The sequence below is a fragment of the Sorex fumeus genome, unplaced genomic scaffold, assembly GCF_029834395.1.
Source record: "Sorex fumeus unplaced genomic scaffold, SorFum_2.1 ptg000044l, whole genome shotgun sequence".
NCBI classification, from domain to species: Eukaryota; Metazoa; Chordata; class Mammalia; order Eulipotyphla; family Soricidae; genus Sorex; species Sorex fumeus.
In genome coordinates, this window is record NW_026606101.1 from 37441926 (window position 1) to 37460066 (window position 18141).

The following is an 18141-nucleotide window of genomic DNA, read 5'->3' on the forward strand; positions in this document are numbered from 1 at the left end:
AATACCATGGCAGTGTAGCACTTCATACTAGCCAAGCTATCTGTAGCGGAGCCTTGATGAAAGGCTTGTTATATGACAGCTGGATTTAAGAAGTGCAGCATTAAAACAAGAGTCATGAATTTCTTGGGAGTGGAGCAATAGCACAGCGGGTAGGGCATTTGCCTTGCACGCAGCCGACCTGGGTTCGATTCCCAGCATCCCATATGGTCCCTTGAGCACCACCAGGAATAATTCCTGTGCATCACCAGGTATGACCCAAAAAGGAAAAAAAAACCCCATGAATTTCTTAAGCCCCGTACGTAAGGACACATTCGGAGTTAAAATTCACAGGCACAACTGGAAAAAGAAAAAAAAAAATACTATGGCAGTAGTCATATGGATGGCTTGAATTTTGTATTTTTGCAGTATTAGTTTTACACTGCAGCTGCACTGCAGTTGATAATTCAAATAATTCCTATGTATGCAAGGTAATCTAATAACTCGTTGATAATTTCGTTATTCAAATAAATCATGTAAATATAATGTACCAACATACATATTCCCTGACTATACAAACCACTCTCAAGTTTTATCCTAAAAAATAAAAATCACCAATGGCAATACCTTGCCACGTTCATACATTAATAATTCATACTTAAGTCCTCCACATTGCCCAAATCCTCAACTATTTTTATGTCAGTCTCATTGACTGTGCTGAGATACATACATATATATGATATGTATATATCATATAGGCTGGAGCGATAGCACAACAGATAAGGCATTTGCCTTGCATGTAGCCGACTTGGCTGGCCCAGGTTCAATTCCTCCGCCCTCTCGGAGAGCCCGGCAAGCTACCGAGAGTATCTCACCTGCATGGCAAAGCCTGGCAAGCTACCAAGCTACCCGTGACTATTCAATATGTCAAACACAGGAACAAGTCTCACAATGGAGATGTTACTGGGCCCACTCGAGCAAATCAATGAACAACGGGAGGACAGTGCTACAGTGCTATGCTTTATAATGAATGCTTGAACTGCTAGAAGTTTTCTCAACACCATTTGCTCTGTCCCGTATGTTCTAGTAGCTATATATATATATGGGCTATGCTTACAGTCACTGCCTGATCCTTGCATGCTCAATTCGTGGTATCCAGAGGTGGTACCACCTCAGCACATTTGAACGAGTGGAATCATTCAAACAGTGTCCAACCATTAAGGCTTAAGTCTGGGTTTAATATCTTGGGACAGTTTGAAGCAGCAGTTGGTGTTTTGAGCTATAAGCCAGTTCTGGACCTTTAGTCATGTTTTCTTTACCCAACAGAAAAGTTCTATCTCAGAGAGGAATGCAAATCTTAAAACAGCTGATACCCATTTAGCTTTAATCTGGACTGGGAGTCAGGACGACTGGGTTTCTTCTGTCTTACTCTGGATAGATATAGGGAGTTAAGCAATCCTTATGTCCCCTACCAAACAGGAAAGTGCTATATTTCACAGCAATTTAAGGAACTGTAGATTTAAAGGAAAATGGAAATGCTTCTTGTCACTTAAACTCTGAGCACCGAGACTTGTGTTTGTTTTTAAGGCATTTTTTAAAAGAACTTACTTTGATCTCTTTCGTGTCCAGTAATCACCTCATAGTATCTAACAGTAATCTGATTGTTGCTCTACCTATATCTTGGGACACAGAATAGCAGAAATCCTGTCTACCCTGGTACTTTCAACATAGACTTTACCACATTTATCAGTTCGTGAAACTCTGTGTTCTGAAAGTGACCACGGTCAGTGAATCTGTACAATTTCGCTTCCAACCTATCAGCCACTTCTTGCTGTTCTTTCCAGGGAAGGAAAGGATCATCGGTAGAGCCAAACTGCACAATGTGAGGGCAGTTAGCTTTAATCTTTTCCCATTGCCAGGGACGGTTAAAGTATCCTATGGGAGAGAAAATACAGGTATCATATTTCTCAGTGTCTAAGAGCAACTACCACTATCATACTAGATAAAGAACCAGAATTTAACTTTAAGTAAGTCCACTTCTTTAGTTTACCCATCTGTAGGGTTTAAATAAAACCAGGCCTCCAGACTACAATTTTAGTCTATGGATTAGTAGTAGTCTAGTAGTAGTATACCTAACCATATCAATTCATGGGTGTAGATACTTCTCTTCTTATATTTTAGCCTATCTGAAAGGATCCCATTTCATATCCTGAAAAAGTAGCTACAGGACTGGAAGATGGACTCTTGTAGGGTTTCTGCCTTTCAACTTACCACTTGCGCGCTCATTTGCATCCCCCAAGTCTGAGGTATAAGCAGACACTAATACAATAGCATATACTTGATGTGTTTCTGCATACCTAGAGAGAGAAAAATTATGTTAACCAATATTTCACAATCTCATCACCAAAGTCACTTGGCTACTTGAAGAGTTTCTAGTCAATTTATCAGCATTATTTAGTTTACAAATAATGTACCTGAAGTATCGGACTGAGAGGATTGGAACTGAGGCCCAGGAACCTCATTACATATTATCACACCTCCCCTATCCCAGGTGAGTATGGCAAGTGGTCTGGAAGCTAGGGTGATGGCTCAAAGGGCTGAAATGCATACATGCTTTGCATGTGATCCTTGTTTTTGGACCACACCTGGTGGCACTCAGGGCTTACTCCTGGCTCTAGACCTCTGGCTGTGCCCAGGGGACCATACTGAAGTCTGAACACAGGTAGGCCTGTGCAATGCAAGCACCCTACCCACTGTGCTATCACTCTGGCCCCTCTACCAAATTTTTAAAAAATAATGTACCATAGCAGAAAAATACCTGTTTTTTGAGTGAGGCTGGGGGATTGGGCCATAGACAGCTGTGCTCAGGGATCACTCCTGGTGGTGCTTAGGAAACCCTAAGTAGTGTGGGGAATCAAACCTTGGGTCGATCGCATACAAGGACCTTATCCTTTGTACTGTCTCTCCAGCCCAGAAATTTTTATCATTTACTTCACATAGTACACTACTGACTCCTGTATGTCTTATTCTGTCTTCCCCAATAAACCTTTAGCTATCTAGACAGATTCAAGCTTTCTTGATCTTTGTGGTCCCAGTAGCTAACAGCAGACAGCTATTTGGAATCAGTCCTTTAGCAAAAACTAGGCTAAGCAAAGAAGTGGAACAGTAATAGTTTCGGGAGGCCTCTGTTCCAGGAAAAAAATTTGGTTGGGAGGCCGGAGAGATAGTAGAGCAGGTCAAGTGCTTCCCTGACGTGCAGCCAAGCCAGCTTCAATCCCCAGCACCCGGTATAGTCCCCCAAGCGCACTAGGAATGATCCCTGACCACTGCTGGGTGTGGCCCAAAAACAAATGTTTTGGTTAGTATTTTCTTTTCGGGCTTCCACTCCCCACCCCCAACCTTTTATTCTGAAATATTTCAAACAGAGAAGCTAGAATAAGCACCTAAATTCATTAATTTTGTCACACCCCAAAATACCTTGACATGTATACCCTAAGAAAAACCATTCGATCTACCATTCTATAACCACAATATCATTACTATACCTAGTAAATTTACGTTGATATAGTAATTACAAGGGTGTTTTCTGTAGTAATAAAATTGATATTTTTCCCCAATGGTGCCCAAAATGTTCCTTACAATTATTTTTCAATTCCAGTTCCAGTTAAAGAAGATTGCATTTTTCATAACTCTCAAGCTACTTTTAATTTTTTTTTTATCTTAAACCACCTAGACTTTGTTTTTGTTTTGTGGGAACACTTGGCAATGTTCTGCGTTACTCCTAGCTCTGCACTCAGGAATTACTCCTGGCGGTGCTGAGGGCACCATGTAGGATAAAAGGTAAAAGGTAAAGGCCCTCCCGTTGATCGTCGATTTGCTCGAGCGGGCCCAGTAACATCTCCATTGGAGACTTTGTTGTTACTGTGTTTGGCATATCGAATACTCTCGGTAGCTTGCCGGGCTCTCCGAGAGGGGCAGAGGAATCGAACTCGGGTCGGCCATGTTGGCCGCTTGTAAGGCGAACACCCTACAGCTGTGCTATCGCTCCAGCCTATGGCCAGACCACCCTGTACTCGCCTGATTGCGGAAGCTAAGCAGGGTCAGGCCTGGTTACTACTTGGATGGGAGATCACCTGGGAATACCATGTAGGATATAAGAATTTAAACCTGTTTTCTATTATCCCATAAATGAAATTTGTCTTTTTCCTTATGATAAGAATGAAGTTAAATATTTTTGGATAAGAATACTACATAGACAGCACCATGTTCATCTCACTCTATCTGAGGAATATTATGCCAATATGTCACATTATTGATGAGATTAATGTAATTATTAACTGTAGGATAATAGTTTGTCCTTTCTCCCTGGCTGCAGGGAGCTTGGATTGGTTGGATTGCACCCATTCACAGTGTTCTTCTCTGTGCTCTGCTTCCCCAACCATTTAATCACCTATTTCTCCTAAGCAGTACCTGTGACTTGTAAAGTCAAATTCCTCAGAAATACCTGATTTTGTATTTGTAAGTGAAATACTGCTTTTCTCCTTCCCTTATGTCCTTTTGCATAGTTTACTTCAGAGCAGTGTCTTTTATGTATAGACCCAGGAAGACTGCTTTTGTAACTTGGGAGTTAATTGACTCTGAATAATATTCACTCCTGGGCATCTGTTTTCTCAAGTTAAGCTTCAGTTGCCTGTACTTCCTAGCACCCCAAAAGCAGGGTCCTAACGAGGGACTGGATGGACCCAGGGCAAGCTCTGCACTACCTTGGTATCAAAATGGACCAGGCCAAGTGCCATAATAATTAACTGTAAGTTAAAAGCACAGTCATTGACAAATTCTTCATGATCCACAGAATAACAACTGGATTAGGACCCTGCTAGGGTTAGAAAAGATTTATCTGGCCTAAGCACTGTATTTCTGGGATCTATAGCAGGATCCCAGGAGAGCCCTCTACAAGCTTAATGTATCTCTTACTGTGTCCATACAAAGTGACTAGAAAGATTATTTAGAAGTAAGTAAATCTAAGATGACTGTTGGAATAAGGAAAGGAGAAACACAACCTGTCAGTGGTATTTTGCCTTTGAGCCGATCTCCTGGCTGCAGGAGCTGTTCTTCTTCCCTCCAAAGGAAGGGCTTTCATTTGTTGATTGAACTACCTCACCTGGGTGTAGCTGCTACCTGGAATGCTTGGAGGCTGGGTGTGAGACCAAGACTGCAAGCCGAGAGACTAGCATGGGGGACAGGAGGAGACCAGAATGAGGGGCAGGGTGGGACTGGAATGGGGAGCTTAATGAGACAGGAACAGGCATGTGGGGAGAATGGAATAAACGGCAACTGATCACCAACCAGCCTGAAGACCCCGTTCCCTCCTTCATGGTCTGCTGGCGACAGCTGCAGGCCGAGGGAGGGAAGTGGCTCATGGCCACCGAACACATGTAGCAGACAAGAGAGACCACCACTGCTGCTGTGCTCACTTATTTTGTGATTACACACTTAGCAGTTTTCAATTATGAGCCACCAGTGGCAGGTACCAGCATCAGCATGTCAACTAGGTGATATCCATTGGACCCTTACGCTGTGAAGACACAGTTTCCCCTCTGTGGTTACTAAATAATTTGTGGGATGGTCTTCTGTGACTGTCAGTATCCTGTTCCCCTACAACCTCACATAACAGTGGTTTTAGAAGCCATTATTCTTCTTTCCTCAACCATTTTCCTCCTTGCCTATCTTTTCTAGAAGCTAATTCTTAGAAGGTTGCTGATAATCCTGCAAAAAGTTTCAGGGATGTTTAAAAGAGGGCACATCTTTTTGTTGTTTTTATTTGGAGGCCACAGCAGTGGTGTTAGAGCTTACTCCTGGCTCTGCACTCAGGGATGATCCCTGGCAGGGCTCGGGGGATCATATGGGATGCCAGGGATCAAACCTACATCTGCCACAAGCAAGGCAAGTGCCCTACCCACTTTTTTCTTTTTCCTTATTTTTTTTCCTCCAGGGGCTCTAAGCTGAGCCACATTTTGTGGTCTCAGAAAGCACGTTTATTCACCTGAAAAAAATTAAAAATTCGGGCTGGAGCGATAGCATAGCAGGTAGGGCATTTGCCTTGCACGCGGCCGACCCGGGTTCGATTCCCAGCATCCCATATGGTCCCCTGAGCACCGCCAGGAGTAATTCCTGAGTGCAGAGCCAGGAGTAACCCCTGTGCATCGCCAGGTGTGACCCAAAAAGAAAAAAAAAATTAAAAATTCAGCCTAAGTAAGCGTCTCCATTTTTTAGAATCCCTGGCAGTTTATAAACACTATGCCTATACTATAATTCTGTAGATTCACAAGGAAATGCATTATTTTATAGCTTGAATTAGCATGCCTGGGAAGTTATGGAATTTGCAATTCAAGTGACATCTTAAGGAACTGCTTGGGAAAATAGACTACAAAAAAAACTAGAATCCTTTATCATCCAGCCTAGCTATGGAAGAAACACAACTCTAAAGGCCAATTAAGTCCCTGAACCTTAAGTCCAAAAGGAAAGATATACTGTTATTATGGAGAACATCAAAGACATACCTTGAGTCCCAAGGATAAGGGGAGTGGTGTGGGAGGGAACAGCCTCCGCCCTCCAACACATATTTACTGAGCACCTACCATATGTCAGACATTCTTCCAGGCTCTGGTTTTCAGTGTCAGAATCAACAAAGTCCCACCCTCATGGACCTTACATTCTATTGGCTGGAGATAGGAAATAAACCAGGGCTAGATGGTAAAAAGTACTATACACTGGGGAGCTGGGAGGGGCGTGGGGCAAGTGGAGATAGAGTGGGAGTAGAAGCATTAAGATGAGTTTGCTGTTTCACAGAATGATTAGGAAAGACGTTGACGGAAAGAGATATCTGAGCAGAGGCTAGAAGAGAAAGCCATACAGGTATAGGAGATGAAGTGTCCCAGATCAAACTACAGCAAGGCCTAAGGTAGATTGGTGCCTGGCATGTTCAGAGAACTGCCATGAGGTCTGTAAATCAGACTTGGGGCAGGGAAGAGGAAGCCAATCAGAACTGGCATGGCCTTGGAGGCTGAGGAATTCTTCCAGGGTAATGGGAAGCCAGGGTGGATTGAAACCACATGTTTTAAAAGGATTAATGTATCCCTGAGGAAATGCAAAACCTTTTTTAATCCACTAACCAAACCAGGAAGGATTTAGAACAGATTAGGTTACCACTCATGAGGTCAGCACTGTTTTCCTCTGCAGCCAAGTTTTTAAGATGCACACAGGTATTTTCCATGCAAGTGTGGCTGGAGCCCACACAGGGGCTAACCACTCACGAATCGCACCTCATGGCTGCAATGGCCCCGGAACTGTGGCCTATGATGATGGTCTTTTCATCACAGTGAAGCTCTGTCTCCATGAAGGGCAGCCAGATGCTCTCTCGCGCTGTAACTGAGGTTCAAAGTCACGTGTCCATCATTTGGATAAAGATAGTTGTGTTTAAATCATGTCCCACTTTCTATCAGCCCACTACTGTAAGCAATTTACAGCTTCTAAAATTGCAGAATATGGATATGGGGCTGCTGGTTCAGTTTTGTTGGTTTGGAGGCCACATTTGGCAGTGCTCAGAGCATGCTCCATGCTCTGTGCTCAAGGATCACACCTGGTAATAAAATACTTGGGGACCCATAAGCAGTGCTGAGGATGGAAGTGGGGTCAGCTACATGGAAAACGAGAATCTTATCCATTACACTATTCTCTCCAGACCCTGGGGATTGCTTTGATAGAGCCAAACATTTTTGTTTGGTAGGCTCAAATCCAGAGTTTGGATAAGCAAGTATCCTTTTAAAAACAAAAAACAAACAAAAAAACCCCTATGATGTTGTAAGAAAATACTGAGGAAATAGTAGAACATAGCTCTGAAGCTTTCGTGTGGATACAAAGTGTAAACTTTGAAGTTTAAAACAACAACAGGCTGGAAAAACAATAGAGCAGGTAGGGCACTTGCCTTGCACATGGCCAACACAAGTCCGTTCCTAGGCAGCACATATGGTTCCCCAAACCCTGCCAGGAGTATTCCTGAGTGCAGAGCCGGTTTTAAGGCCTAAGTACCACCAGGAGTGTTTCCAAAATAACAAAACTTTTTTAAATCCTTGAGATTATTCTTCCCTAAATATATATAAATTTTTTTCTCAAAAATGGAATTCCTAAAAAGGTCACAGATAAACTCAGGACAAAAGTGGCAGTATAACATTTCTTAATATTAGGATTTCATATAGATACTATAAAGGTGTATTGTTGCCTCATAAAACACCCATAAATTTTGCATGAAGATACTTTCTGACTTTTGGAAAGGATAAATATGTTGGTTGCAAAATTGAAAATTTATCACTTTCAGGTGCTCTGCTTGATCCTTTCTAGAATGTTTGTTTTGTTTGAGGGTCACACCAGCAGTGCTGTGACCTGGCTCTATGCTCAGGAATCACTCCAGGTGGGGCTCAGGGGACCATAAGGGGTGTCGGGGAATCAAACCCAGGTTGGCGCGTGCAAGGCAAGCACCTTACCCAGTATACTATCTCTCCAGCACCATCCTTTCTAGAATTTTTTTAATGTTCCTTGGATTACACCCTCCTCCCCAAACTGTTCAAAAGTGTTTGCCACCATTCCATTCTTGGGTAGATGTTCCCTTTGGCTTTTGGCTTCTCTACTAGGATATTCCTTTCAATCAAGAATGAATTTATTAAAAAAAGAAAAGACAAGGATATTTTTAAACAGGCTGAAAACTACTTACTTGGGTCAGGCATGTTTTTAGCCAAACACTGGAAACCAGGTATCTATAACAGGGGGGGAAAACAGCTATAATAAAGAGCTTGTTTATAACTAATTAATATGAAATAAAGACACTGGATATAATCTTTATCAATTCATAAGCATTATGAAATTGAGTTGTGTGGTACAGCATCACCCATGAATAAGCACTCTCTCCTCACAAACTCCATGTGTCCTCTGACTAGCTGTGAAATTTCTAGACTGGCTTATATCTGTATCTATAACTGTCATAAAAATAAGCATCTAGCTCTATCTCTAGGTAGGCCATGAGTGAATGCATTATAGACTGATTGCGCAGAGTCAAACACTGCACCAGAGCATATGTGTGTGTGAGAGAAATGGGGGGTTGGGGTGGGGGGGTGCGGTATATGTGTGTATGTGTGAAACACTATGTATGTATGAGAGAGAAACAGGGGGTTGTGTGCCACTATACCAGGGTGTGAGGAAGATGTGTGTGTGTGTCAAACACTGCGTGTTTTGTGTGTGTCACACACTGTGCACAAGAGGACTTGTGTATAATATTATCCACCAGGGTATGTGTATGTCAAACTGTGCTGTGTATGTCAAATAATGCACCAGGGTGGGTGTGTGCTTCCAGTGGTTGGGACGGGATGACTGGAGGTCCCATATTCAGGGAGACAGTCTGGCTCCTTGCTCTGAGTTGATCACTGGCAGTGCTGGTGGACCAAACGCCAACCAAAAGCACCTTGAACACTATTACCAAACACTATACCAATGAGTAATTAAGGGTGGCGAGAAAGTTGGAGTCTCCTCCTCCTCCTCCTCCTCCTGTCCAGCGCCAGCCCTGACCGTTCCATTTGCAATTCTGACCATGATTTTCAGTCACAATCCAGCAATTTTATGCTAAGAGGGCTGCAACCAGGAAGAAATTCTTCCTGCCTCGATATGGAAACCGAGATGCATCAGACAACCTACACCAGACAGCATTTTTATAAAGTTCATTACAAAGTCATGTACTGCACAATGATTGTTTTAAAAATCACACAGGCTGCAAAACTAATTTTTGAAGGTGGAGAAAATGAAAATCATTTCAGCACGGCAGGGAAACGGGCTGGAGAGCATACCGGAGGGTTTGACAGTACTAGTGAAAATGTTTCTAGGTTTTAGTTCAGTATTTATTACATTACATTACATTTCATAATGATATACACGTTACATCCTTTTGCATATTAATACCACACGGTGAGGTTTTCACAAGGCTGCTGCTGGGCGCAGAGAAGACAGATGTAAACTTCCCTGGGAAGTCCCAACAGGCACCAGGGAGCGAGAGGAGCTCGGCGTCTGTAGTTCTAAAAGTTGGTGTCTCACAATGCTAACAACTGAGTCCAAAACACCTTTCGATGTTATCAAACAAAATTTCAACCCCACGAAGACGAGAATCTATGTCGGAGCAGCAAGGTATACGAAAGAAAACACATGGGGTTCCCGATGGGCCCAGCTGCGCGGAAGAGCACACATGCTCAGAGCCAACCCGAAAACCAGCCCACACTGATTTCCCCAGAGCGGCAAAGTGCATCTCACTTACCTGCTCCAGCCCCCTTTTCACCCACCCGTACCAGCCGTGGGTGGCGACATCGCCGCCTCCGTTCCCGGGAACAATAACGGCCTTGCTGGGAGTAGCCATGGTGCAGAGACGCTGGGGTCCTCCTGCAGCCAGTCCAGCGCAGCTCCAGCGCCCGGGGCTGCATCCGGGAGCTGCACCGCGGCATTCTGGGAATTGTAGTTGCAAGGCGCCCCAGGGCTGTTCTTGAACTGACTTTTTTTTTTTTTTAAATCACTATGAATTATAAAGTTGTTCATGACGGAGTTTCAGGCATACAGTAGTACAACAACAGTTTCCCCCTCCAGCCACCTAAGTCCCCACTTTCCCTCCAGCATTCCCAGCCTGCCTCTATGGCAGGCACGTTTTCCTTTTCCTTTTTTCCTTTTAGGCCCTGTTGTGTGCAATACTGTTATTAAAAGGACATAATGCATATATGTCCTTTTAGAGTTCGATTTCTCTGCCCCTCTCAGAGAGCCCGGCAAGCTACAGAGAGTATCTTGCCCGCACGGCAGAGCCTGGTAAGCTCCCCATGGTGTATTCGATATGCCAAACACAGTAACAAGTCTCACGATGGAGACATTACTGGGCCCGCTTGAGCAAATCAATGAACAACGGGAGGACAGTGACCAGTGACCAATGCATATATCACTTTATCTCCCTTGAGCACCCAGTTCTAGTACAGAGTAGTCACTTCCCCGTTATCATTGTCATAGTGGTCCCTTACTGCATTTGCCAAAAGCCAAGAATCAGCTATTCTTGCTTCTCACTTGTTCTCATTTCCTCTCCTTATTATTTATTAATTATTAATTCCTTATTGTAATTTCTGATATTTCTATAGAACAGTGACTTTTGTTCCAAACAGGCAGAACCAACATATTTTTTGCAGAGTCCTGGAATCCATATTACTTTTCATCTGACTTCAAAAATAGTTCTTGGGGCTGGAACGATAACACAGCAGTTAAGGCGTTTGCCTTGCATGTGGCCGACCCGGGTTCAATTCCCAGCATCCCATATGGTCCCCGAGCACTGCCAGGACTAATTCCTGAGTGAAGAGCCAGAAGTAACCCTGTGCATCGCTGGGTGTGGCCCAAAACAAAAAAAGAAGAAAAAAGTTCTTAACAGTATAGCCAATATCAGCCCTAGTTGTTATTTTTTTTAAAATAGCTTCAGATGACGTCCTTTTAAAAGATGTCATTATTGGGTGAAAAAGAAGGAAAATGTTCACATGTAGAGCAATTTGGGCACTGTGGAACCTAAGATATCAGTGACACTATTTATTAATTGTAATATGGCAGTCCTGAAGTTTTAAGAACTAGTAAGACCTTACAAATATACCTAAACCTGATTGAATGGAGTAGGGAAGGCATGTATTTGCATGGTTGTAAATGGAAATTAACAAGTGCTTTTTTCTTGCCCCTCCCTTGGACTGACCCACACTGTACATCAGAATGTATTTTAGCACCTGAAAAACTTCTTTAGCACCTAAGTTTTTTTAATGATATGCTGCCTTACCATCACATTCTTTTTCTGTTTGGTTTTGGTTTTGGATCACAGCCAGAAGGCTTGAAGGTCGCTCAGAGATCAAAATGCAGGATACTCCTTGCTCTTGAACATTAGGATAGACTTTCTTTCTTGTTTTTGTTCTTTCATTTTCAATTTTTTTCTTTTCCCTCTTCTTTTCTCTTTTTCTATTCTTATGTATTTATTTTGGGATTTGGACAATACCTAGTGGTATTATGAATCTACTCTTAGCCTCCAAACAATGACCTTTTGAAGAAAATTAAGTCTGGGCTAGAGACATAGTTTAAAGAACTGAAAGGATACTTTGCATGCTACAGGTCTTGGTTTGATCCCTAGAACCTCATGATTGCTTAGGCATTTCCAGGAACAATCCTAAACACAGGGATAGGAGTACTAGACTTACTTCTAGCCCTGTGCTCAGGGGTCACTTCTTGTGGTTCTCAAGGGATCATATTCAGTGTGGGGATGGAAACAGGGTCAGCTGTCTGTAAGACGTGTGTCCCAGATTGAATCCCCAGGGCTGTGTGTTTCCTAGACACCACAGGAAGCCCTGCTCACCCACATAGCCTAGGAGCACTGCTTGGTGTGGCCCTCACCCCAAACAAAAGTCAATGTTATTTAAGTTTTATATATAAACTTACTCACTTCATAAGGAATGAATGCTGATAGAAAACTCCATAGATGAATCTTGAAATAATTCTGCTGAATAAACTATGCTAGGTTAAAAAAAAAAGAGTGCATAGGATTTTATTGATTTCCAATGGGAAAATTGCTGAGACACAAACAGTGTGGGGTGGCATATATGCTCATTATCATGATTGCGACAACAAAACTCTTGCACACATTAAGTATATGCAGTCTTGCATATCAATTTTACTTCACAAAGTCATTATAAAAAATAGGGGCCTGGAGGATGGCTTAGAAGGGGAAAATAGAGTCTTGCATGTGACAGGCTGTGAGTTTGATCCCTGCTATCACCTATTTGAGCCACATATGACCCAATGGCAGTTCTACTATCTGGGACCCTAGAAGCTGCAAAAGTGTGTGCCATCTTTATCTGCCCTCAGAATACAAAAGCATTCATTTATCCAAAAGGATGGATGCACCTCTATGTTCACTGCTGCACTCAGAAAAATAAGCAAAGATATGGAAATAACCCAAGTGCCCAAGTAGAGGAGGAATGGATGGAGAAGTTGTGATATATGCACAATGGAATACTATGCAGCTCTAAGAAAGGACAAAATCGTGCAATTTGCCAAAAAATGAATGATATCATTCAAATTTTTTGGCTAAAAGATATCAAGCTAGTGAATTCAGTTAGAAACAGAGGGTGAGATACATAACATTCTCATCTGTAGCCAGGTAGCAACAAAAGATCAAAGGCAACAGAACAGAAGCACTGAACCACAGTACTGAGTTTGGGGGTGGTGGGTTTGAAAAGAAGAGGCACTGGGAACCTTGGGGGAGAGAGGTAGGTACACTGGAGATGGATGTGGTGTTGGAATTTGTTTTACAAATATTCGTTCAGTTGGAGGCGTTGAGACAAGGAATGGGAGAGAATTTATTTTTTTACAGAGGATCATGGGACTCACTCAGATCCTGTGACAAAGGTAGAGTGTTCTGAGATCTCCTTCTATTATCACCCTACCACACACAGCTCTAAAGAAAAAAAAATACAGGAAGAACTTTGAGGCATTGAGGCATGCATTGTTTCCTTAAGTCTGCAAGCCAGTTAGATTCAACCGCCAGAAAGAAATGCTTTTTTATTTTTTATTTTTTATTTTTTTCTGGGAGGGCACAAGTACCTGGGGTTTACACATCAAAGACAAGCTGGGAAGCTGGGCTTGGATTTTTTGAGAAGAGGAAGAATGACTGTTTTGGTATACTGGAATTTAGGTTATTTACTGAAGGCAGCATAAAGAAAGAGATGTTCAGCTTCATCCAAACCAGTCTGGACACATGAGTCATTGCTTGCCCATTTTTATGGGTCCCTGTGTTCCTGCCCGTTTGTGGGTCAGTCTCCACAGGCTCATTCTGATGGCCCCAACAGGAATTAAACCACCATTAACAGTACTGTAAATCAGTACCTCAATTCATTAAAACATTTAATAAAATGAAATAAAAGTCCACAGATTATAAATGCACACACACACAATGCTCCATCTCCGGGGCTCTTCCAAATGTATGCAAGCATGACAACTACAGACATGCGGGCACCTTGGCCAGGAGTGAAGCCACCAGCTAGCACATGTGTGTGAGCACCACAATGCTCTGGGCTGAGCACTAAAGCCAGAATGTGCACAAGCACCACAGTTCCATGAATGTGACCACTCCTGCAAGCACTGCCACTAAGATGTGCAATCCCCAGTTATCACCACAACAGTGCAAAAAGAGGATTGAAGGAGAAATAACAATAGTTATGATAGCAACAATAACATTTAAAATAAGGAACCCTGCTTGAGGTCCCCTCCCATTAGAGGAGGCTTCCTGGACTTTGCTCTTTCTTCTCCCTTCTCTTAAAATCTTCATCTGAATTGAGAAAAAAATAATTAGTTTGATTAAAAGCAAAAACAAGTAGAGCCAAAGAGACAGTAGAGCAATTAAAGCACTTGCTTTGCATGTGACCAACACAGGTTTGGCCCCAAAACCCCATATGATTCCCCTGAGCACTGCTAGGGGTCACTCCTGAGCAGAGTCAGAAATAGCCTCTGAGCATCACCAGATGTGATCCAAAAACCAAAGATCAAATCAAATTAAAACCATATGTGGCTGGAGCCATAGTACAGCTGGTAGGGCACTTGGCTTACACACAAGCCAACCTGGATTCAATCCCCAGCATCCCACATGATCCCTAAATGTAGAGTCAGGAATAAACTGCGAGCAACACCAGGTGTGCCCCCAACCCCCCCCCAAAAAAACTCACAAGCATTAACAGTATGGTAAACATATGACTAAAACTATCATTAAATTAAAATTTATAAAACAAAATGAGTTTTTCAAGGGCATTGAGGTAAGAGAGAACCTGGGGTTATTGGTGGAGGGATGTGAACACTAGTAGTCTGGAATTGAAATATTGTATGCCTGAAACTGTTATTCACAGTACTGTAGATAACTAAACGAAAATTGGTAGGGGAAGCAGTTTACTTCTTCAGGTTTGTATTTCCTTATGATGATTCCAGTTGCATGTAAAACATCTATCAACTAAATGTATATGCTTTTCTTCTTTTGTCTTTTCATTAGAGAGCCCCAGTCAATAATCTAGACGGATAAAAATATTTTCTTTCCCTTTATCTATACCTCCAGAACTCTGAAACTAATAATAAATTATCACCCTTGTTGATTTACTTTTCTAAGCATCCCTCAATTTCATTTAACTGCTTAGTTCAGGTCCTCACTCTTCTCTCCACAATCTTTGCCAAAATTCAACAACCTCCCACATAATCTTTGCCCGAATTTTCCAAACCAAAATCTCACATTGGATGCCAGATAGATCTTTTTAAAATCTCACATATGACCCTGATGTTATTTTACTTATACATAATCCTAAGGTCAGAGAGACAGTACAGAGGGTAAGGCCCTTGTCTCGCCTGTGGCTCTGGTTTCATCCCTTGCACTGCATATGGTTCCCTGAGTACCACCAGGTGTAGCACTGTCCTCCTGTTGTTCATTGATTTGCTCAAGAGGGCCCAGTAACATCTCCATCGTGACACTTGTTGTTAATGTGTTTGGCATATCGAATACGTCAGGGGCCAGGCGGGCGAGATACTCTCAGTAGCTTACTGGCTCTCTGAGAGGGGGGGAGGAATCAAACCTGGGTCGGCCCAGTCAGCAGCGTGTAAGACAAAAGCCCTACCCGCTGGCTGTGCTATCGCTCCAGCACTAGGGGGTTTGGAACACCCTCCTCTCTTCTAAGAACAATCTCCTCACTTCCCTCTCTTTCTCCAGGAATCCTACTAAATTCCAAAGCCTTCTTTTTTAAAATGTCCCTTTCTCTTATAAAATACTAACTCACATGTGAATTAAACAGAAATGGGATGATAGAAGAGGTGTGAGGGTTTTGACAGGGATTTTGAAGAGTTATATATAAATGGCCCAATGAAGAGATCCTAATCTGAAAACAAAGTGAAAACGAAGATGATTTTTCAGAAAGAGAACTTTAGAGGAGGGTGGTCGAATCTGCTATAAGAGTAAATCTACGTTAGCAAGTTCTTGAGGATAGCTCTTTCAAAATTAACAAATGATGCAGCAGATGTAAGTGCTCATTTCTAGAGTGTGTGTGTGTTTAGGTCACACATACAGCAGTGCTCAGGGTCTATTCCCAACTCTGTACAGAGGAGGGGGTCTTTCTTGGTAGTACTTGGGGGATCAAGCAGTGTCAGGAATTGAACCTGGGCCTACTTATGCAAATAAAACACGCTCAGCTACTTCTCTGGCTTCATATTTTTCAAATCATAAAGAAGTTTATATTTTGCCTTCGAAACCTAGCTATTTCTTCTTTGGTCAATGATAAGGTCAAAAACTGCTGTGCAGGGTTGGAGCGATAGCACAGTGGGTAGGGTGTTTGCCTTGCACAAGGCCTACCCAGGTTCGATTCCCAGCATCCCATATGGCCCCCCGAGCACCTCCAGGAGTAACCTCCAGGAGTAATTCCTGAGTACAGAGCCAGGACTAATCCCTGAGCATCGCTGTGTATGACCCAGAAAGCAAAACAAAAAAAAAAAAACAACAACAACAACAAAAACCCTGCTTGTGCAACAGATAAGTAAAGAAATCAAGGTACAATAGTAAATTGTACCAGTAAGTTAAAAAAAAAAAAAAAGAAAAAGCGGATCTGTGTGTCATTATATAATCTCTGCAAACATTATTAACATAAACAAGAGAAAAAGGTGAAAGTTGAGGCCATTGCCTTATTTTTATTCTCAAAGGAAGAACTAATCATCTGAGAGAGGAAAGAAAAACTTAAAAAGGAATCTTTTAAAAAATCATGTTTTAGTACATAGTTCCTATTGAGAGTGCCATTGTTTCTTGAAATAAATACCAATAAACAAATACTTTCTTCATTATAGGAATGCTTCTGTGTTTTGTCTGAGGCGGTTGGGAGTTGGTTGGGTCTTACCAGGCTGTGTTCCTGGCTCTGTAATCGGATTCACACTTTGCATGAACTTGGGGAACCTTTGCTGCAGCTGGGAATTGAACCCAAATTGGCTTTATTACTCCTATAACATCTCTAGCCCCAATTTCTCAAATTATTTCAACTTAAAATATTCACAGGACTGAAGAAGTGACTCGGCCATAAAGCACATGCCTTAAATGTGTGAAGCTCTTGGTAAGATAACAAAGTGTGAGTTGTATTTTTGTATACCATATCCTGAACCCCATCAGAGATAAGGTACTAAGGGTAACACTTTAGTTTCAAGGCTGTTAACTGGAAAGAGAACAGTACTTCCAAGTGAAATAGAAAGTCAAGAGGCAAAAGTTTACTTTGAAAGTTTTCAGACCGGGGGCTGGAGTGATAGTACAGCAGGTAGGGCATCTGCCTTGCATGCAGCCAGCCAGGGTTCAATTCCCAGCATCCCATATGGTCCCCTGAGCACTGCCAAAGGTAATTCCTGAGTGCAGAGCCAGGAGCAACCCCTGTGCATAACCGGGTGTGACCCAAAAATTAAAAAAAAAAGTTTTCAGGCCATGATAAGATTGGGGCACTCAAAAAATACCAGAGATATCCAGCAGACTGTTAAATATATGACTGATATTCGTGAAGTCTGATTGAGAAAAACGGAATTTGGGGTTAAAGATGATGAATATTAGGTCATGAAAATCATAGATTTCTTTTAATAGTCAACAGAAATTTTCCATGTAATGCTGGGCATTTTAAAAATGACCCCATTGAATGATCTGATTTTAGGGAGTGTGTGCCTTTATCTGGTATTTGGCATATTGGGTACGCCACGGGGAGTTTGCCAGACTCTGCCGTGTGGGCAGTTTACATTCGGTATGGGTCTCATTCTCCTAAACCTGAAAGAGCCTTGAACATGGCACTTTTTAAAAAAATCTATGGGCTAGGACGAAGGAGACGTTACTGGAAACTTCTCAAGGCAATCGACGAACAACAGGATGGTCGTGATCGTGATCATCGTGCCTTCATCTGACTAAGCTATTTCACAACTCTGGAGAGAGGAACACACTTACTGAAAACTGATAGCAGGGGGCTGGAGTAATAGCACAGCAGGTAGGGCGATGGCCTTGCATGCGGCCCGACCCAGGTTCGATTCCCA

General features: G+C 42.4%; 1 protein-coding gene and 1 non-coding gene across 2 annotated transcripts; one reads left to right on the forward strand and one right to left on the reverse strand.

The window, feature by feature from the left end:
• Window positions 1-15: 15 nt before the first annotated feature.
• On the forward strand, window positions 16-148 carry LOC130030887 (small Cajal body-specific RNA 1). The gene has a single exon (XR_008793550.1). It is a non-coding gene; the product is annotated as a small Cajal body-specific RNA 1 (non-coding RNA).
• A 1384-nt stretch (window positions 149-1532) lies between these two features.
• RBBP9 (RB binding protein 9, serine hydrolase) lies at window positions 1533-10473 on the reverse strand. Its single transcript, XM_056121633.1, has 5 exons — window positions 10328-10473; window positions 8744-8786; window positions 7299-7404; window positions 2248-2333; window positions 1533-1911 (listed from the first exon to the last, which is right to left on the reverse strand). Exons 1-5 carry the CDS (start codon window positions 10424-10426, stop codon window positions 1685-1687), a joined length of 561 nt encoding a protein of 186 aa, XP_055977608.1. The 5' UTR covers window positions 10427-10473; the 3' UTR covers window positions 1533-1684.
• Window positions 10474-18141: the final 7668 nt, after the last annotated feature.